Here is a 21899-nt window from a genome sequence, read left to right on the forward strand (position 1 = left end):
TACCTTGCCCTTTGACCCCAATGGGGTCGTCTGAGGATGCTGGAACATCTTCACAGGAAGCGTTGTCTGGAAGAAAGACAAAGAGATAAGGAAATATGAGTTATGATTGGAGGGATACTACAGGAGAATAGGGCTTATGGGAAGCAAAGTCTGACTCAGCCAATCAGTCAGCCAATCTTCTGAAAGCTAGAGCATGAAAAAAATGAAAATAATTAATGACTTGCTTCTGAAACACACAAAGATCGGCAATCTTTATACTACAGTAAATACACAGTTTAAGGGCATTGGGCCATTAACCGAAAGTTCGCTGGTTTGAATCCCCGAGTTGGCAAGGTGGACAAATTTGCCGTTCTGCCCAAGAGCAAGGCAGTTAACCCCTAACAACAACTTCTCCCCAGGGGCTGATGACGTGGACGTCGTTTAAGGCAGCACCCTCACATCTCTGATTCAGAGGGGTTGGGTTAAATGCGGAAGACACATTTTGGTTGAATGCATTCAGTTGTGCAACTGACTAGATATCCCCTTTCCCTTTCCCTAGATGATAGTTCAGATGACCACATAGAGGAAGGGGGGATCGACTAGCGGTCCTCTAGTCTCTACCTTTGATCTTCAGGCTCCTCTTGGCCCTGCTGCCTGAAGGCAGGGTGAGTGTGGTGTAGTTGATAGCGTTGGTGGAGTAGGCCATGGAACCCAGCCCTTTCATTCGCCGGGCACCGCTGCCCCCGTTGGTCTCGACGGGCGCCTCCAGGTTCTCTGTGCTGCCTGCCCACTGACCCCCCGCCAGCGCCATGGTCTGTAGCAAGTCGTTCATAGCTGGGTTGGAGATGAAGATCAATTAGCCGATACCTCCTACCCTTATGTGGTGGGTTGACTGGCCCCAGAGGGAGGGCACAGGGAGCAGCGCTAGGCTAAGCATGCAGTGGCTGCTAAGAATCAGAGCAGCAGCATTCAGAGATGTGACACAGTCAGTGTCGGCAAGCCCATGTTGGAAAAGCATGCAAAAGAGCTGAAATGCAGCCAAACTGAAAAAAGACTCAATAAAAATAGCAGAGAGAGTGAAAGATAAAAGAGAAGACAGGGAATGATTGAGAAAATGAGAGAGAAAGAAAGAAAATACAAGATAGGGAAAGAGAGAAAAAGATAAAGAAATCAATGGAAGGCTCCATTTCAAATCCTACATGGTGGTAGAGAGAGAGAGAGAGAGAGAAAAAGAGAGAGAGAAAGAGAGAGAGAGAAAGAGAGCACGTAGTGTGGTTCTGCCAAGCCATGCCTGCATCAGCACTGTAGTGAGAGAGGGGTGAGACGGCAGGCTGCACTCACACCACAGGCAGAGATATATAGATGGGGCCAGAGTCACACAGTGCAGGTCACACCACACTATACAGTACGGTACAGTAGAGAGAAGTGGAATGGCATACAGTTCCTCGCGACTGCACTGTCTGTCATGTTTGTCATTTATTGTCATGTCTTGTCCCTGTGCTCCCCATGCTATTCGTTTCCCTCTGCTGGTCTTGTTTGGTTCTATCCCTCTCTCTCCCCCTCCCCCTTTCACTCTCTCGCTCTCTCTTCTCTCTGTCGTTCCGTTCCTGCTCCCAGCTGTTCCTATTCCCCTAATCATCATTTAGTCTTCCCACACCTGTTCCCGATCCTTTCCCCTGATTAGACTCCCTATTTATTCCTTTGTGATCCGTTCCTGTTCCATCGGTTCCTTGTTTTGTATTCCATGCTGTAATTGCGTTTCGCCCTGTCCTGTCGTGTTTTTGCCGTGATTGTGTATCACCCTGTCCTGTCGTGTTTTGTGCCTTCTTCAGACGCTGCGTGTGAGCAGGTGTCTCAGTTGACTACGGCCTGCGCCTACCCGAAGCGACCTGCAGTCTGTGGCCGCTTCTCCAGTTGTTTTCCCTCTACTATCTAGAGGATTTCAGTTATTCGGTTTTGAGCATTAATAAACTCTGTTTCTGTTAAGTCGCGTTTGGGTCCTCCTTCACCTGCATAACAGAAGGAACCGATCAAAGAATGGACCCAGCGACTTCTGACGCTCGTTACACTGCCGTCGAGATCCAAGGAGCCATGCTCGGCAGACACGAGCAGGAATTGTCCGCTGCTCGCCAGGCCGTGGAAAACCTGGCTGCTCAGGTTTCCGACCTCTCTGGACAGTTCCAGAGTCTACGTCTCGTGCCACCTGTTACTTCCTGGCCTGCCGAGCCTCCAGAACCTAGGGTTAATAACCCACCTTGCTACTCCGGGCAGCCCACTGAGTGCCGCTCCTTTCTCACGCAGTGTGAGATTGTGTTCTCTCTCCAACCCAACACATACTCTAGAGAGAGAGCTCGGGTTGCTTACGTCATCTCACTCCTCACTGGCCGGGCTCGAGAATGGGGCACAGCTATCTGGGAGGCAAGGGCTGTTTGCTCTAACGATTTCCAGAACTTTAAAGAGGAGATGATTCGGGTTTTTGACCGTTCAGTTTTTGGTGGGGAGGCTTCTAGGGCCCTGGCTTCCTTATGCCAAGGAGAACGGTCCATAACGGATTATTCCATTGAGTTTCGCACTCTTGCTGCCTCTAGTGAGTGGAACGAGCCGGCGCTGCTCGCTCGTTTTCTGGAGGGACTCCACGCTGTGGTTAAGGATGAGATTCTCTCCCGGGAGGTTCCTTCAGATGTGGACTCTTTGATTGCTCTCGCCATCCGCATAGAACGACGGGTAGATCTTCGTCACCGGGCTCGTGGAAGAGAGCTCGCATCAACGGTGTTTCCCTGCTCCGCATCGCAGCCATCTCCCCCTCTGGCTTTGAGACTGAGCCCATGCAGCTGGGAGGGATTCGCATCTCGAATAAGGAGAGGGAACGGAGGATCACCAACCGCCTGTGCCTCTATTGTGGAGTTGCTGGACATTTCGTTAATTCATGTCCAGTAAAAGCCAGAGCTCATCTGTAAGCGGAGGGCTACAGGTGAGCGCAACTACTCAAGTCTCTCCATCAAAGTCCTGTACTACTTTGTCGGTCCACCTACGCTGGACCGGTTCGGGCGCTACATGTAGTGCCTTGATAGACTCTGGGGCTGAGGGTTGTTTCATGGACGAAGCATGGGTTCGGAAACATGACATTCCTTTCAGAGAGTTAGATAAGCCTACGCCCATGTTCGCCTTAGATGGTAGTCATCTTCCCAGTATCAGATTTGAGACACTACCTTTAACCCTCACAGTATCTGGTAACCACAGTGAGACTATTTCTTTTTTGATTTTCCGTTCACCGTTTACACCTGTTGTTTTGGGTCATCCCTGGCTAGTATGTCATAATCCTTCTATTAATTGGTCTAGTAATTCTATCCTATCCTGGAACGTTTCTTGTCATGTGAAGTGTTTAATGTCTGCCATCCCTCCCGTTTCTTCTGTCCCTACTTCTCAGGAGGAACCTGGCGATTTGACAGGAGTGCCGGAGGAATATCATGATCTGCGCACGGTCTTCAGTCGGTCCCGAGCCAACTCCCTTCCTCCTCACCGGTCGTATGATTGTAGTATTGATCTCCTTCCGGGGACCACTCCTCCTCGAGGTAGACTATACTCTCTGTCGGCTCCCGAACGTAAGGCTCTCGAGGATTATTTGTCTGTGTCTCTTGACGCCGGTACCATAGTGCCTTCTTCCTCTCCGGCCGGGGCGGGGTTCTTTTTGTTAAGAAGAAGGACGGTACTCTGCGCCCCTGCGTGGATTATCGAGGCTGAATGACATAACGGTTAAGAATCGTTATCCGCTTCCCCTTATGTCATCAGCCTTCGAGATTCTGCAGGGAGCCAGGTGCTTTACTAAGTTGGACCTTCGTAACGCTTACCATCTCGTGCGCATCAGAGAGGGGGACGAGTGGAAAACGGCGTTTAATACTCCGTTAGGGCATTTTGAGTACCGGGTTCTGCCGTTCGGTCTCGCCAATGCGCCAGCTGTTTTTCAGGCATTAGTTAATGATGTTCTGAGAGACATGCTGAACATTTTCGTTTTTGTCTATCTTGACGATATCCTGATTTTTTCTCCGTCACTCGAGATTCATGTTCAGCACGTTCGACGTGTTCTACAGCGCCTTTTAGAGAATTGTCTCTATGTAAAGGCTGAGAAGTGCTCTTTTCATGTCTCCTCCGTTACTTTTCTCGGTTCCGTTATTTCCGCTGAAGGCATTCAGATGGATTCCGCTAAGGTCCAAGCTGTCAGTGATTGGCCCGTTCCAAGGTCACGTGTCGAGTTGCAGCGCTTTTTGGGTTTCGCTAATTTCTATCGGCGTTTCATTCGTAATTTCGGTCAAGTTGCTGCCCCTCTCACAGCTCTTACTTCTGTCAAGACGTGTTTTAAGTGGTCCGGTTCCGCCCAGGGAGCTTTTGATCTTCTAAAAGAACGTTTTACGTCCGCTCCTATCCTCGTTACTCCTGACGTCACTAGACAATTCATTGTCGAGGTTGACGCTTCAGAGGTAGGCGTGGGAGCCATTCTATCCCAGCGCTTCCAGTCTGACGATAAGGTTCATCCTTGCGCTTATTTTTCTCATCGCCTGTCGCCATCTGAGCGCAACTATGATGTGGGTAACCGTGAACTGCTCGCCATCCGCTTAGCCCTAGGCGAATGGCGACAGTGGTTGGAGGGGGCGAGTTCCTTTTGTCGTTTGGACAGACCATAAGAACCTTGAGTACATCCGTTCTGCCAAACGACTTAATGCCCGTCAAGCTCGTTGGGCGTTGTTTTTCGCTCGTTTCGAGTTTGTGATTTCTTACCGTCCGGGTAGCAAGAACACCAAGCCTGATGCCTTATCCCGTCTGTTTAGTTCTTCTGTGGCTTCTACTGATCCCGAGGGGATTCTTCCTTATGGGCGTGTTGTCGGGTTAACAGTCTGGGGAATTGAAAGACAGGTTAAGCAAGCACTCACGCACACTGCGTCGCCGCGCGCTTGTCCTAGTAACCTCCTTTTCGTTCCTGTTTCCACTCGTCTGGCTGTTCTTCAGTGGGCTCACTCTGCCAAGTTAGCGGGTCATCCCGGTGTTCGAGGCACTCTTGCGTCTATTCGCCAGCGCTTTTGGTGGCCGACTCAGGAGCGTGACACGCGCCGTTTCGTGGCTGCCTGTTCGGACTGCGCGCAGACTAAGTCGGGTAACTCTCCTCCTGCCGGTCGTCTCAGACCGCTCCCCATTCCTTCTCGACCATGGTCTCACATTGCCTTAGACTTCATTACCGGTCTGCCTTTGTCTGCGGGGAAGACTGTGATTCTGACGGTTGTCGATAGGTTCTCTAAGGCGGCACATTTCATTCCCCTCGCTAAACTTCCTTCCGCTAAGGAGACGGCACAAATCATTATTGAGAATGTATTCAGAATTCATGGCCTCCCGTTAGACGCCGTTTCAGACAGAGGTCCGCAATTCACGTCACAGTTTTGGAGGGAGTTCTGTCGTTTGATTGGTGCGTCCGTCAGTCTCTCTTCCGGGTTTCATCCCCAGTCTAACGGTCAAGCAGAGAGGGCCAATCAGACGATTGGTCGCATACTACGCAGCCTTTCTTTCAGGAACCCTGCGTCTTGGGCAGAACAGCTCCCCTGGGCAGAATACGCTCACAATTCGCTTCCTTCGTCTGCTACCGGGTTATCTCCGTTTCAGAGTAGTCTGGGTTACCAGCCTCCTCTGTTCTCATCCCAGCTTGCCGAGTCCAGCGTTCCCTCCGCTCAAGCGTTTGTCCAACGTTGTGAGCGCACCTGGAGGAGGGTGAGGTCTGCACTTTGCCGTTACAGGGCACAGACGGTGAGAGCCGCCAATAAACGCAGGATTAAGAGTCCAAGGTATTGTTGCGGCCAGAGAGTGTGGCTTTCCACTCGCAACCTTCCTCTTGCGACAGCTTCTCGTAAGTTGACTCCGCGGTTCATTGGTCCGTTCCGTGTCTCCCAGGTCGTCAATCCAGTCGCTGTGCGACTGCTTCTTCCGCGACATCTTCGTCGCGTCCATCCTGTCTTCCATGTCTCCTGTGTTAAGCCCTTTCTTCGCACCCCCGTTCGTCTTCCCTCCCCCCCTCCCGTCCTTGTCGAGAGCGCACCTATTTACAAGGTACATAAAATTATGGACATGCGTTCTCGGGACGGGGTCACCAATACCTAGTGGATTGGGAGGGTTACGGTCCTGAGGAGAGGAGTTGGGTTCCGTCTCGGGACGTGCTGGACCGTTCGCTCATCGATGATTTCCTCCGTTGCCGCCAGGATTCCTCCTCGAGTGCGCCAGGAGGCGCTCGGTGAGTGGGGGGTACTGTCATGTTTGTCATTTATTGTCATGTCTTGTCCCTGTGCTCCCCATGCTATTCGTTTCCCTCTGCTGGTCTTGTTTGGTTCTATCCCTCTCTCTCCCCTCCCCCTTTCACTCTCTCGCTCTCTCTTCTCTCTGTCGTTCCGTTCCTGCTCCCAGCTGTTCCTATTCCCCTAATCATCATTTAGTCTTCCCACACCTGTTCCCGATCCTTTCCCCTGATTAGACTCCCTATTTATTCCTTTGTGATCCGTTCCTGTTCCATCGGTTCCTTGTTTTGTATTCCATGCTGTAATTGCGTTTCGCCCTGTCCTGTCGTGTTTTTTGCCGTGATTGTGTATCACCCTGTCCTGTCGTGTTTTGTGCCTTCTTCAGACGCTGCGTGTGAGCAGGTGTCTCAGTTGACTACGGCCTGCGCCTACCCGAAGCGACCTGCAGTCTGTGGCCGCTTCTCCAGTTGTTTTCCCCTCTACTATCTAGAGGATTTCAGTTATTCGGTTTTGAGCATTAATAAACTCTGTTTCTGTTAAGTCGCGTTTGGGTCCTCCTTCACCTGCATAACACTGTCACACACATATACACACACTAGACCTGGGCTAAAAATAAACTACAGCTCATCTACATCTATATCACAACACTACAGCGAAAAGAACTACAGAGAAAACCCTACAGTTCACAGAACACCTCTATCCTCTGCAATCACATTAACTCACATTAGTGTCCTTACTCACTGCAGAGAGTGTTAGTTTGTTCTAATATCTACATATGTTAGTTCTTGTATGTCATTGCTTTGACTGTACACAAATTTAACCCAAACACAACATGTGTTAAGATAGATGCAGCTACTATTAGGGATACAGTAGTGTTTGAGTTTAGTATTCCTAGAATGGAAGGAAAGACACCAGCTAGGAGCGATGAGAGGAGACTCTAGGAGATGGAGGGAGGCAGGCGCAGGCCAGAGTAGGTGGAGCGAGGGAGGGAGGGAGGCAGGCGCAGGCCAGAGTAGGTGGAGCGAGGGAGGGAGGCAGGCGCAGGCCAGAGTAGGTGGAGCGAGGGAGGGAGGCAGGCGCAGGCCAGAGTAGGTGGAGCGAGGGAGGGAGGGAGGCAGGCGCAGGCCAGAGTAGGTGGAGCGAGGGAGGGAGGCAGGCGCAGGCCAGAGTAGGTGGAGCGAGGGAGGGAGGCAGGCGCAGGCCAGAGGAGGTGGAGCGATGGAGGGAGGCAGGCGCAGGCCAGAGGAGGTGGAGTGATGGAGGGAGGCAGGCACAGGCCAGAGGAGGTGGAGTGATGGAGGGAGGTGGTAGGACGCTGGGTGGGCTATTGGAGGTCTTACACATGGACCGGCGGTAGATGGCCTTCTCTTTGTCTTTCTCCTTCGATCTGGTCCTCATAAAGGGCAACCTTTTCAGAGCTGTCAGTTTACAGCCAAAGCAGAGGGGGGAGAAACAGAAAGACCAGGGGAGATGGAGAGGAACAGAAAGGAGGGAAAAACAGATGGCTGTTAATGCTGAGAACCAGGGGGCCAGAACCAGGGGGAGAGAACCAGGGTGAGAGAACCAGGGTAGTGCCCTGAAGACCCAGCTGGGACCGAAAACAAACACACAGAGTTACACAAGGGAAAACGCTTACATGCAAATGAGCCCACACACACTAACACTCACTGACTGTTCAAACAACTTCATACACAAAACACCAGCTTGGTGGGATGGCTGTGATGAGGGTTGTTACATAGAAGACATCAGGCTGCCAACACACACACACACACACGCACGCACGCACGCGCACACGCACACGCACACACACACACACACACACACACACACACACACACACACACACACACACACACACACACACACACACACACACACACACACACACACACACACACACACACGGGGATGTTTATTAAAGGGTGCAATTAGGGGGTAAAACGATGAGACAAGGAGTGGCACTGCAGTGAAAGGAGTATTCACAGGGAAAAGAGAAGATTCTGGGACACTGACTATACAGAGACACCGTTTTAGATTTCCAGTTCCAGACTGTCTGCATTTCACAGAAATAAAGAAGTGGAACTTCAGTCTTTTAATTTTTTTTTTTTAGACATATCTCATATTGTGTGTGTGTTACTTAAACGTTATTTATTAGAGCTATTCAAAGACAAATCAAATGGTTGCATAAAAGGTTGTCTTTAGTATAGTTGAAGACAAAAAATGTGTTAATAGCTGGTGCATTGAGCACAGGTGACCCATAATGCATTGCACCTTTTAATAGGTATGGACATTGACTGAAGGATGAGTCATGACACGTTGACAAGCCCTGAGTGACAGGACAGCTCGACTACAAGCCGCGCCCAGCCCTCCCCTCTTAGCATACCATTAGAGGAACCCTGGTTACCCTGGTTACCCTGCACAAGGGAATGCTGCACTCTCTGAGAGTCTCTCTTCCCTTTTGCACAGAGAGAGAAAAACAAGCATCGCAAGCGTTAGGTCCACACAACCAACCACCACACAGCAACAAGCATCTACTGTCCTGGAGTCTCCAGCCCGGCAAGCCTCACCGTCTGCAACTGACCCCTGCTCATTCTTAATTTCCTGAATCTGACCCTGCTCATTCTTCATTTCCTGAATCTGACCCTGCTCATTCTTCATTTCCTGAATCTGACCCTGCTCATTCTTAATTTCCTGAATCTGACCCTGCTCATTCTTCATTTCCCGAATCTGACCCTGCTCATTCTTCATTTCCTGAATCTGACCCTGCTCATTCTTCATTTCCTGAATCTGACCCTGCTCATTCTTAATTTCCTGAATCTGACCCTGCTCATTCTTCATTTCCTGAATCTGACCCTGCTCATTCTTCATTTCCCGAATCTGACCCTGCTCAGTCTTCATTTCCTGAATCTGACCCTGCTCATTCTTAATTTCCTGAATCTGACCCTGCTCATTCTTAATTTCCTGAATCTGACCCTGCTCATTCTTAATTTCCTGAATCTGACCCTGCTCATTCTTAATTTCCTGAATCTGACCCTGCTCATTCTTCATTTCCTGAATCTGACCCTGCTCATTCTTCATTTCCTGAATCTGACCCTGCTCAGTCTTAATTTCCTGAATCTGACCCTGCTCATTCTTAATTTCCTGAATCTGACCCTGCTCATTCTTCATTTCCTGAATCTGACCCTGCTCATTCTTCATTTCCCGAATCTGACCCTGCTGATTCTTCATTTCCTGAATCTGACCCTGCTCATTCTTCATTTCCTGAATCTGACCCTGCTGATTCTTCATTTCCCGAATCTGACCCTGCTGATTCTTCATTTCCTGAATCTGACCCTGCTCATTTTTCATTTGCTGAATCTGACCCTGCTGATTCTTCATTTCCTGAATCTGACCCTGCTCATTCTTCATTTCCTGAATCTGACCCTGCTGATTCTTCATTTCCTGAATCTGACCCTGCTCATTTTTCATTTGCTGAATATGACCCTGCTCATTTTTCATTTGCTGAATATGACCCTCTCATGTTCTAGTGTCAGAGTGTACTTTCCTGTCTGACCCAGTGTCATTTGGTCTCTCTGTGGATCATATTTCCTGTTTCTGCCTTTCCTGTATCCAACCCTGCATATATTTATTAATACAATATGTGCTCTGCTTCCTGGGTCTTTTATCTAACATGTGATCTAGTCCTTCTTCCTGTGTGTCAGTCCCTCTGGTCAGTTGTACTGAGAGAGGAAGACCTAGTCCCAGGCTGCCTGGTCAGGATCGGTCTATTGCTTCCTTCTATTGTGTTTATTTTACTGTAACGTATACTGATGTGTTTTAATTGCACTTCAAATAAGGCTGGATTTGATCTGTTCAGTAGGGAATATTCCATGCAGGCCTGAGAGTGTGTCAACTCACTGCTGCTCCTCTTGTGTGTCAGCGTGTCGTCCAGGGAGTTGGAGCCAGAGCCTATGGAGGAGGAGTCCTGGCTGTCCAGAGGAAGCCCCAGGAAGCCCTCGCTGGACTCGGAGCGCGTGGGAGTCAGTGTCAGGGAACGCATCCGCTCCCGACTCCTCGGCTTGATCAGCTTCTTCATCTTCAGGGTGATCCAATTCCCCCGTCTGACACGAGAGAGGGGAGGGGAGAGAGAGTGAGAGGGAGAGATGAGGGAGGGAGAGAGAGAGAAAGGGGAGAGAGAGGAAGGAGAGAGATGGGGGAGGAGTTATTGTTATTTGAGGTAAATTATTTTATTCTGACTAGTGTTCAGTAGGAAGGAAAAGGGGGGGGGGGGTGTTTTGAAATGAAGGGAATGCATTTAGTTTGTTTTCCCATTTTATGCCTATTGAACCAGGGGTTTTCCAGCATCTGGGGTGTTCTTGTAAACCACAGCATATCAATTTCCCCAGTGACAACCATAATTTACAGCTATGATGATGTTGATTAGGCATAAATATAAACCAGAGCTGCCTGGTTAGGTAGAAATTTCAACCATATGCAGAGGTTGGTTAGGTTCAGATGTAAACCATCTGCATTTAGTCAGGCACGGAAATGAATCCGAACTGAATGGTTAGGTATAGTGCAGTCGATTAGGTACAAGAATGAATCCTAACCAGACGACTACATCAATGTACTGCAGTTATACATTTAATTTTCATGTGGGGGGGATGTCTGCTTTGTCTCAGCCAGCTGTTTACTATGACAGATAGTATACAGATACCTATGGACATGATGTACTGCAGCATTCCCAAGTCTGGCCACAGCACCACCCGTGGATAGAGGGCCAGGCTGTGGATAGAGAGCCTGGCCACAGCACCACCCACAGTGACAGCAGTGAGTGGATTCCTCCTAGCTACTTACCTCCGTGGAGGTGAGGGGTCGTAGAACTTATACTGATCCATGATCTTCTCCTCCAGCTTCTCCTTCTGTCTCCTCAACTCGTTCAGCTTGTCTCTGTGAAGGAGGGAAAGACCAGTTAGCGTCAGGGACAAATGACATCTAGACCAGTTAGCATCAGGGACAAATGACATCTAGACCAGTTAGGTTCAGGGACAAATGACATCTAGACCAGTTAGCATCAGGGACAAATGACATCTAGACCAGTTAGGTTCAGGGACAAATGACATCTAGACCAGTTAGTGTCAGGGACAAATGACATCTAGACCAGTTAGGGTCAGGGACAAATGACATCTAGACCAGTTAGGGTCAGGGACAAATGACATCTAGACCAGTTAGGGTCAGGGACAAATGACATCTAGACCAATTAACATCAGGGACAAATGACATCTAGACCAGTTAGGGTCAGGGACAAATGACATCTAGACCAATTAGCATCAGGGACAAATGACATCTAGACCAGTTAGCATCAGGGACAAATGACATCTAGACCAGTTAGGGTCAGGGACAAATGACATCTAGACCAATTAGCATCAGGGACAAATGACATCTAGACCAGTTAGGGTCAGGGACAAATGGCATCTAGACCAGTTAGCATCAGGGACAAATGGCATCTAGACCAGTTAGGTTCAGGGACAAATGACATCTAGACCAATTAGCATCAGGGACAAATGACATCTAGACCAATTAGCATCAGGGACAAATGACATTGACATCTAGACCAGTTAGCATCAGGGACAAATGGCATCTAGACCAGTTAGGTTCAGGGACAGATGACATCTAGACCAGTTAGCATCAGGGACAAATGACATCTAGACCAGTTAGGTCAGGGACAAATGACATCTAGACCAGTTAGCGTCAGGGACAAATGACATCTAGACCAGTTAGGTTCAGGGACAAATGACATCTAGACCAGTTAGGTTCAGGGACAAATGACATCTAGACCAGTTAGTGTCAGGGACAAATGACATCTAGACCAGTTAGGGTCAGGGACAAATGACATTGACATCTAGACCAGTTAGCATCAGGGACAAATGGCATCTAGACCAGTTAGAATCAGGGACAAATGACATCTAGACCAGTTAGTGTCAGGGACAAATGACATCTAGACCAGTTGGGTCAGGGACAAATGACATCTAGACCAGTTAGGGTCAGGGACAAATGACATCTAGACCAGTTAGGTTCAGGGACAAATGCCATCTAGACCAGTTAGGTTCAGGGACAAATGACATCTAGACCAGTTAGGTTCAGGGACAAATGCCATCTAGACCAGTTAGCATCAGGGACAAATGACATCTAGACCAGTTAGGGTCAGGGACAAATGACATCTAGACCAGTTAGTGTCAGGGACAAATGGCATCTAGACCAGTTAGTGTCAGGGACAAATGGCATCTAGACCAGTTAGTGTCAGGGACAAATGGCATCTAGACCAGTTAGTGTCAGGGACAAATGACATCTAGACCAGTTAGGGTCAGGGACAAATGACATCTAGACCAGTTAGGGTCAGGGACAAATGACATCTAGACCAGTTAGGGTCAGGGACAAATGACATATAGACCAGTTAGGGTCAGAGACAAATGACATCTAGACCAGTTAGGGTCAGGGACAAATGACATATAGACCAGTTAGGGTCAGGGACAAATGACATCTAGACCAGTTAGGGTCAGGGACAAATGACATATAGACCAGTTAGGGCCAGGGACAAATGACATATAGACCAGTTAGGGTCAGAGACAAATGACATCTAGACCAGTTAGGGTCAGGGACAAATGACATATAGACCAGTTAGGGTCAGAGACAAATGACATCTAGACCAGTTAGTGTCAGGGACAAATGACATCTAGACCAGTTAGGGTCAGGGACAAATGACATATAGACCAGTTAGGGTCAGAGACAAATGACATCTAGACCAGTTAGTGTCAGGGACAAATGACATCTAGACCAGTTAGGTTCAGGGACAAATGACATCTAGACCAGTTAGGTTCAGGGACAAATGACATCTAGACCAGTTAGTGTCAGGGACAAATGACATCTAGACCAGTTAGGTTCAGGGACAAATGACATCTAGACCAGTTAGGGTCAGAGACAAATGACATCTAGCTACATAGCCAACAAACAGACATTTCTCCTGTTGACATGTTTGACACCGGTTACAGGCTATCAAAATGTAATAGTGGGGTCATCTCTCACATGTACTGTCTCTGCTCTACGTGGAACAGGTCCTTGCTCTCCATGGTCTGTTCTAGCAGGGTGCGGTTCTGCAGCATCAGGGTCTGGATCTGGTCCAGCAGGTGACGGTTCTCCTCCTCCAGGTTCCCTTTCAACTGACTCAGCAACTAGGGAGAGATAAATAAACTTTTTTTTAACCTACGTTTTCAATGGAAATAGTTATTGAGCAAGTTTCCAAGTTTCTTTTCCATGGTTGTATGTATTACTGTACATGGGCTATGCCTTTTGCAGTGTGTGAATCGTTGTCTGACACTCTTTAAGCCTCAGAGCTCAGTGTTGAGAAACCAGCTGTGTATCCCCAGGCACAACTATTCAATCAGCCTTCCTTTCCAACAGACAGATGTCAGGACAGTGGCCCAATATCAGCTATGAACACTTCCATAACATGGGGGCATATTTACCAAGAGTTTCCTGTGATAGAGTTGGGAAATATGTGGAACATGCAAATTCCAATCTAGTCTGTCTGTGGGAAGGGGGTGCAGATATTGCAGTTCCTCACACTGGTTGGTGAGTGGGAGGTAGAGAAGTGGGGTTGAGGGGTATGTAACCGTACCTCACACTGGTTGGTAAGTGGGAGGTAGAGAAGTGGGGTTGAGGGGTATGTAACCGTACCTCATACTGGTTGGTGAGTGGGAGGTAGAGAAGTGGGGTTGAGGGGTATGTAACCGTACCTCACACTGGTTGGTAAGTGGGAGGTAGAGAAGTGGAGTTGAGGGGTATGTAACCGTACCTCACACTGGTTGGTGAGTGGGAGGTAGAGAAGTGGAGTTGAGGGGTATGTAACCGTACCTCACACTGGTTGGTAAGTGGGAGGTAGAGAAGTGGGGTTGAGGGGTATGTAACCGTACCTCACACTGGTTAGTGGGAGGTAGAGAAGTGGGGTTGAGGGGTATGTAACCGTACCTCACACTGGTGAGTGGGAGGTAGAGAAGTGGGGTTGAGTGGTATGTAACCGTACCACACACTGGTTAGTGGGAGGTAGAGAAGTGGGGTTGAGGGGTATGTAACCGTACCTCACACAGGTGAGTGGGAGGTAGAGAAGTGGGGTTGAGGGGTATGTAACCGTACCTCACACTGGTTGGTAAGTGGGAGGTAGAGAAGTGGGGTTGAGTGGTATGTAACCGTACCTCACACAGGTGAGTGGGAGGTAGAGAAGTGGGGTTGAGGGGTATGTAACCGTACCTCACACTGATTGGTGAGTGAGAGGTAGAGAAGTGGGGTTGAGGGGTATGTCACCGTACCTCACACTGGTTGGTAAGTGGGAGGTAGAGAAGTGGGGTTGAGTGGTATGTAACCGTACCTCACACAGGTGAGTGGGAGGTAGAGAAGTGGGGTTGAGGGGTATGTAACCGTACCTCACACTGATTGGTGAGTGAGAGGTAGAGAAGTGGGGTTGAGGGGTATGTAACCGTACCTCACACTGATTGGTGAGTGAGAGGTAGAGAAGTGGGGTTGAGGGTATGTAACCGTACCTCACACTGGTTGGTAAGTGGGAGGTAGAGAAGTGGGGTTGAGGGGTATATAACCGTACCTCATACTGGTTAGTGAGTGAGAGGTAGAGAAGTGGGGTTGAGGGGTATATAACCGTACCTCACACTGGTTAGTGAGTGGGAGGTAGAGAAGTGGGGTTGAGGGGTATATAACCGTACCTCATACTGGATAGTGAGTGGGAGGTAGAGAAGTGGGGTCGAGGGGTACATAACCGTACCTCACACTGGTTAGTGAGTGGGAGGTAGAGAAGTGGGGTTGAGGGGTATATAACCGTACCTCACACTGGTTAGTGAGCTTGGTGGAGGTGATGTCCAGCTGCTGGTACTGCTCTTTGAGTTTGGAGAACTCCGCCTCCATGCGGGTCTGTTCCAGCTTGGCACCGTTCATCTGGCTCTTCAGGTTCTTATGGTCGGCCTGCAGGCCCTCATTGTCCTTCACCAGCTGACGGTGTGCCATGTTCAGCCTACACACAGAAACATCAGAATGGGTTTCAAACAGCACATTCTTTACTCATAGCCCCTGGCACAGGTCAAACCACAAACCAAACCATTCACTAATTGACGAGCAAAATAACAGCTAAATGGTTAGTTATCTAATTGTAAACTACCACTTAAAATGTCTGCATACTGCCACTCAAAACAGACTTTCTTTTTCCTCGCTCTCAAAAAATCTTGTTACACAGGTTTCTCCTCAGCTGGATTGACAGTTTAGGGATGTTCCCTTGCACCCCAAAGTAAACCTCAGGGCACACCCCCCTCCCTCTCGGTTCCTTATACATACAGTATTCAGTTTAACCTTTCATTCTCCTCCTTCAGTTTGTGGTAGTCTGCAGCCGTGGCCTCGTGGCTCTTGTTCTCAGACAGCATCTTCTCCTGCTCTGACTTCAGCTGTTTCTCCAGCTCCTCCAGCTGATCCTTCTGCCTCAGCAGCTGGTTATACCTGTAAATACAGTACTACCTGTTAGTGAACAGCAGCTGGTTATACCTGTAAATACAGTACTATCTGTTAGTGTACAGCAGCTGGTTATACCTGTAAATACAGTACTACCTGTTAGTGAACAGCAGCTGGTTATACCTGTAAATACAGTACTACCTGTTAGTGAACAGCAGCTGGTTATACCTGTAAATACAGTACTACCTGTTAGTGAACAGCAGCTGGTTATACCTGTAAATACAGTACTACCTGTTAGTGAACAGCAGCTGGTTATACCTGTAAATACAGTACTACCTGTTAGTGAACAGCAGCTGGTTATACCTGTAAATACAGTACTACCTGTTAGTGAACAGCAGCTGGTTATACCTGTAAATACAGTACTACCTGTTAGTGAACAGCAGCTGGTTATACCTGTAAATACAGTACTACCTGTTAGTGAACAGCAGCTGGTTATACCTGTGAATACAGTACTACCTTTTAGTGAACAGCAGCTGGTTATACCTGTAAATACAGTACTACCTGTTAGTGGACAGCAGCTGGTTATACCTGTGAATACAGTACTACCTGTTAGTGGACAGCAGCTGGTTATACCTGTGAATACAGTACTACCTGTTAGTGAACAGCAGCTGGTTATACCTGTAAATACAGTACTACCTGTTAGTGAACAGCAGCTGGTTATACCTGTAAATACAGTACTACCTGTTAGTGAACAGCAGCTGGTTATACCTGTAAATACAGTACTACCTGTTAGTGGACAGCAGCTGGTTATACCTGTAAATACAGTACTACCTGTTAGTGAACAGCAGCTGGTTATACCTGTAAATACAGTACTACCTGTTAGTGGACAGCAGCTGGTTATACCTGTGAATACAGTACTACCTGTTAGTGGACAGCAGCTGGTTATACCTGTGAATACAGTACTACCTGTTAGTGAACAGCAGCTGGTTATACCTGTAAATACAGTACTACCTGTTAGTGAACAGCAGCTGTGTGTTTACACGCGTCTCTGACTTGAGTGCTGTGTAATGGTAGAGTGGAGGTGAATGCATAATAAGACTGTCGTGCACGTGTGTGTTTGGCCATGAGTGTGGTTAAGTGTGTGATGGTAGGCCAGCTGTGCTACAGTATGCATTAAGCACATAACAGTGCCAGTAGAAACCCCACCTGTCCTCCAGGTCTCTGTGCTGTGACTCTAGACTCTTGTGGGAACTTTTCAGGCCTCCATGTTTGCCGATGAGGCCCTCGTACTCGGAGGCCTGTCTCTCATGCAGGGCAGCCAGTTTCTCATGGTCCCTTAGCAGCATCTCATAGGTGGACCTCAGGTCTTCCCTGTCCCTCATCGCCCCCTCCTTCTCGTTCTCCGTACTGGACTGCTGCGTCGCCAGTTGGGCATTCTGGGCCATGAGAGCGCCACTCTGGGAGTTCAGCGTTGAGTTCTCAACCTAGGGGGGAAAACAAGACTTCTGATTGGACGATCTGAGCAGTCTGAACTCAATCAGAAAATGCCCTTAACTATAACAGTTTCTTCAAGGGTTTTGTCATGTCCTGCTAGGAATAGCAATAGATTAGATTCACTGATTATGTGAAAACCAGGGTAAGAACCCCACAAAATCATTTGAATAGACACCGGTGTCACTTCTGAACAACAGGGGGCACTGTGTACGCAGCCAGCCTGTCCCTCTAGTCAACTCTGATGGTTGAGACGTTGCATGTCCTTGTCTGATTTGGATAGACATCAGTGGTCAAATGTTTTTTTTTGCCAGTACAAATCACAAGCACAGACATGTTCAAAGTTGTAATTAGTTTTGGCTTGCAGCAGAATGCAAGATTTTGTTGATCTGCTGCCAAAAAATACATCAAAATAGATGTTGTGGAGCAAAGCTCAATGAGAAAGGAATTATCTCTAGCCACAGGGCAGAGTGGAGAGAAGAGACACGCTTGGGGAGAGTTTAAACTACAACACAGGCTATAGATGCAGTGTAGACAAGGCCAGAAAATAGAGTTCAGGGCACAGCAGTGAGGGAGCAACAGAGGGAACCCGGGCTTACCTGTAGTTTGGCGTTCTGGGTCTGTAGTGTGGTGTTGTTCTCCTGTAGAGATGCAGTCTGTCTCTGCAGAGCCAGAATCTGGGCCTGCAGGTTACTGCTCTGGTTCTCTATCTGCTTCAGGTTGGTATGCAGGGCCTGCTTCTCTGCCTGGAGCGTGGCATTCTGGAGATGGTATAGACAGACAGACAAGATAAACACAGGCATTATTTATATGCAGAGCCCTTCACACTTCAGTGACACATCACTGTCACATGCAGTATCTAAGACGGCTGTTTTGAGTTGTTGATTAGATAAGAGTGTACTCACGTTCCTCTCCACCTCAATGAGGCGGTCTTTGACCTTGAGCAGTTCCCGGGTGGTCTCGTGGCTCTCCTTCTCCCACTTGTTGACGGCCTGAGAGTCCTCCCTGTCCCCTCCTCTGGGGGGTGAGCTCTGCACCATCCTCTCCTCCTCCTCCTCCCTCTGTCGCAGGGCCTCATAGTTCTTCTTCACCTGGAAAGGTCAAAGGGTTAAACCTCCATCCCCCCTAATCTTCCAAAGATATACTGTTCTCTGTTCTGGCACCCCAGCAAGGGTTCTAGTTTTCGTCACATAGTTGAAAAACGTGCTGTGGAGACTATTCTCTGTGTTTTCCAGGCTCCTGGTGCCTCAGGAATTGATAACATAATGAAAAAGGAATGAATACATAATACATGGCCTCAGAAGCATTTCAGCGTTTCTCTGAGTCATGTGTTAAAGAACATAACACAGAATCTCTCGGGGATAATGTTTTGGTCAGCTGGACTATTGTAATGTATTGTTTGGGAACTAACCGTTTTAAGCTCCTGGCGCAGTTGTTGGTTGAGGTTAGAGGACTCCTGCAGCCTGGCCTCCAAGGCAGCTATCTTCTCCTCCTTGATCTCCAGAGAAGACTTGAGAGTGGACTCTAGCTTGAACTCCAGCAGCTTGTACCTGCAGATAAGGGACATTCACAATCATTAAAGACCAAGGGTCTTCCCTGGAAAGAATTCAAGGTCTTGACAGTGTATTGATGGCAGAGTACCTACTATGAACCTTCATCGATGTGGTACCTTTGAGCAGCAGCATAGTGGTTTGTGTGTGTTACCTGTCGTCGTCAGAGCTCTGCTCGGCCTGCAGCAACCTCTCCTTGTTAAGGCCTATCTTCTCCAGCTCGTGGGTCAGTTTCTCAAGATCATTGTTCATCTGCTGCGTCCGCAGTTTCTCACTCACCAGTTCCTGGAACATCAAACGACAACCCAGAATCACTTTACATTTGTAATCCCTACACCCCAATCCTTTATTAATGAATAATATAATCTTATGAGGCACAGTGGAGTTCCAAGTTTCTGAAAATGTGTTGACAGAGTGCTCTGGTTCTATTACTTTGTGCATAATGCAGGCGCAATGACTGTAACAGAACTTTATCGATCATCTAAATGCACATTTGAAGCCTTATGGGCATTCACCAATGCATTACAATATATCTCCTAACGTTACAACATGCCTCTCTGGGGTAGTAGCGACACCATTACCTCTCGCAGAGTGACCAGGGTCTTCTTATCTATAGTGGCCTGTTTGACCAGCTCTTTGTTCTCCTTCTCCAGGTCTTTAAGGCGGTTGCAGGAGTCCTTGAAGGAGGTCATCTCCTTGCCCAGTGAGCGGTTCTCCTTCTCCAGGTGGCTGATCCTCAGGTTGTCCTCGTCCAGCTTGGAGTCCCTGATCTCCGCCTGCTGTCTCAGCCTCTTGTTTTCCTTCTCCAGCTGCTTCTTGTCCTTCTCCAGCTGAGAGCTCTCCTGCTCCAGAGTCTTATTCTCCTGCTCCAGCTGCTCCAGACGTTTGCTGGAGATCTTCAGTTCCTCCAGGCTCCTCTGCAGACTCTGGTTCTCCTGTTCTACGTCCTGCAGCTCCCCCTCTAGCTGCTGGATCTTGCGGCTGCTGTTCTCTAGGGATTTCTGCAGCCGCTGGTTCTCCGTGTCCAGGCCCTGGTAGCTCACCTCCAGCCTCTCCGTCTTCCTAGAGGAGGCTTTGAGCAGCTCCAGGCTTCTCTTCAGCTGGCTCCTCTCGCTCTCCAGCTCCCGGTTCTCCAGTTCCAGCTGAGCCGCCTTGTTCCCGGCCGAGCGGAGCACCTCTGCAGCCCTGCGGAGCTTCAGGTTCTCCTCGTCCAGCTGGGTATTCTCCTTCTCCAGGGCCTCCAGCTGGAAGGAGGTGCTCCGCAGGCCTTCCACATTCTTCTTCAAACGACGGCCCTCTGCCTCAAGCTCTGCGTTCTCCTTCTCCAGAGACGCCACCTGATGATTTGAGAGAATGTGGGAAAATGTATCAATTAATAAATGCTCCTCATTCAAAGTCCCATCTACTGTATATGATGGGGACACAGAATAGACAGCAGGTACACAGACAACTAGAGGTGAACTATACAGCCACCAATGCATGCAGAGAGGCAGACCTTGTCACAGGTGATGCCCAGGCTGGCTACTCGCTTCTGCAGGGCCTCGTTCGCCCTCTCCAGCCGCTGCGCCTCCACCTCCAGCTCCTCTGTCCTCTCGCCCTTCTCCTTGTACACCGCCAGGTCCTTACGCAGCTGCTTACGCTCAAACTCCAGCTTGTTGAGCTTGGAGCTGGTCTCCCGGATGGACTCGTGCAGCACGCGGTTCTCCTTCTCCACGTCTTTGACCCGCGCCTCAGGGCCCACCTGGGAGCGTTGCCTCAGCGACGAGACGGTATTGGTCAGATGCTCGTTCTCCTGCTCCAGGCCTTTCACCTGGGACACGACATAGAGGACGTCAGAGTGGCAGTATGCTAGGTCAACTCAAGTCATGTTTCAGTATGGTGTTAATATGAAGAGAACCCTGAGTCTTTCCTGAATATGAGAACTGAGAAGACTATACCCAGGGTCCTGATTTCTTCCTAGTTAACGCTGTAGTGTAGGTTCACCAGAGATCTGGCTTGTATCCATGTCTTCTCACTGTAAACATCATCCATCTAAACACCCTGTGACCTCATTACACTCTGTCTGCTTTATCCCCCAAGCCACACAGAGGTCTCCAACTAGTTGGGAGAATGCAAGCACAAAGACTGCTATCTCCTAAGAAAACTCGATCTGGATACATAGGTAGTAATGTAATTTGGAAACTCTTGGAACCAGACCAGATCAAAACAAATTCAGTCCCTCGACCCACCTCGTGTGTGTGTGTGTGTGTGTGTACCTGTCTCTCTGAATTCTCCCTCAGCGTCTCCAGGGTTTTCTCCAACAGAGCCTTCTCCTTCATCAGGTCGGTGCCAAGATGCTCTGCACTGTGCAGACTCTCCCTTTCTGTGTTCAGCTCACTCTCCAGCTGCACCAGCTGCAGGCACACACAGGACACACACCGTTACCATGACACCCAGTCACTTAGATCACAGACACAATGAGAGTGTGCAGTACAGGCAGGTGCTTGTCTACCATACCATTACCCATCACAGTTGGGCACCATTCTATTGGGATTCGGTCACTGTTAAATTGAAGAGCCTGTTTTTTTATTTTAATTTGCAAAAAAAAACTGAATTGATGCTGATTATGCTATTTATATTTATCTAGTCACAGTGGCAGTGTTGTGATACATGTCCTTTATTAAAGGGACTCGTAGGCAGGTCCTTATAAAGCCCTTCTGATGAATCTTGCACAAGCCTTGGTTTGTGCAAGCTGGAACAACTCATAGGAGCCGATCTCCTGTTTCTGTAGCGTGAGGCAGCTTGATGTACAAGTACACCCCCTGGACAGGATGCTGGTCTACAGGGTGAACTCTTCACAAGGCAGACTGATTATTACTAACCATATCATAGATATCCCACAAGCACCTAATTCTGTCAAAGCAGCTTAACTCAAAACTGCCTACGTATTGCTCATCTACGGGCAGCCAGTTAAACAGCCAGTTAAACTGTTATTGTACAAGAGCTCCTGCTTGGATTCACTTTAAAATGGGCTCTCATAAAGACCGATCCAGTGGTGCTGCCTAACACAGTCTTACCTCTTGTCTTTGTGTGAGAAAGGCACATTTCATGCATTCTATGAGGAGAGCACAGAGAAGGCTTAAGTGTC

General features: G+C 48.7%; 1 protein-coding gene across 5 annotated transcripts in view; it reads right to left on the reverse strand.

The window, feature by feature from the left end:
• LOC124041172 (girdin-like) overlaps positions 1-21899 on the reverse strand; it is an 81831-nt gene that overhangs the window by 5862 nt on the left and 54070 nt on the right. For 4 of the 5 annotated variants that reach the window (XM_046358433.1, XM_046358435.1, XM_046358437.1 and 1 more), the window contains exons 14-29: positions 21028-21165; positions 20268-20582; positions 19354-20109; positions 18927-19057; positions 18634-18772; positions 18128-18313; positions 17822-17983; positions 16938-17215; positions 15636-15779; positions 15117-15303; positions 13311-13456; positions 11085-11177; positions 10146-10348; positions 7589-7666; positions 601-813; positions 4-66 (exon numbers count right to left, since the gene is read on the reverse strand). In XM_046358433.1, the coding sequence (XP_046214389.1) occupies positions 4-66; positions 601-813; positions 7589-7666; positions 10146-10348; positions 11085-11177; positions 13311-13456; positions 15117-15303; positions 15636-15779; positions 16938-17215; positions 17822-17983; positions 18128-18313; positions 18634-18772; positions 18927-19057; positions 19354-20109; positions 20268-20582; positions 21028-21165 (3232 nt within the window). The remainder of the gene's footprint in view (positions 1-3; positions 67-600; positions 814-7588; positions 7667-10145; positions 10349-11084; positions 11178-13310; positions 13457-15116; positions 15304-15635; positions 15780-16937; positions 17216-17821; positions 17984-18127; positions 18314-18633; positions 18773-18926; positions 19058-19353; positions 20110-20267; positions 20583-21027; positions 21166-21899) is intronic. The other variant, XM_046358434.1, reaches the window with a different exon arrangement.

The sequence above is a fragment of the Oncorhynchus gorbuscha genome, linkage group LG08, assembly GCF_021184085.1.
Source record: "Oncorhynchus gorbuscha isolate QuinsamMale2020 ecotype Even-year linkage group LG08, OgorEven_v1.0, whole genome shotgun sequence".
In the NCBI taxonomy this organism is placed as follows: Eukaryota; Metazoa; Chordata; class Actinopteri; order Salmoniformes; family Salmonidae; genus Oncorhynchus; species Oncorhynchus gorbuscha.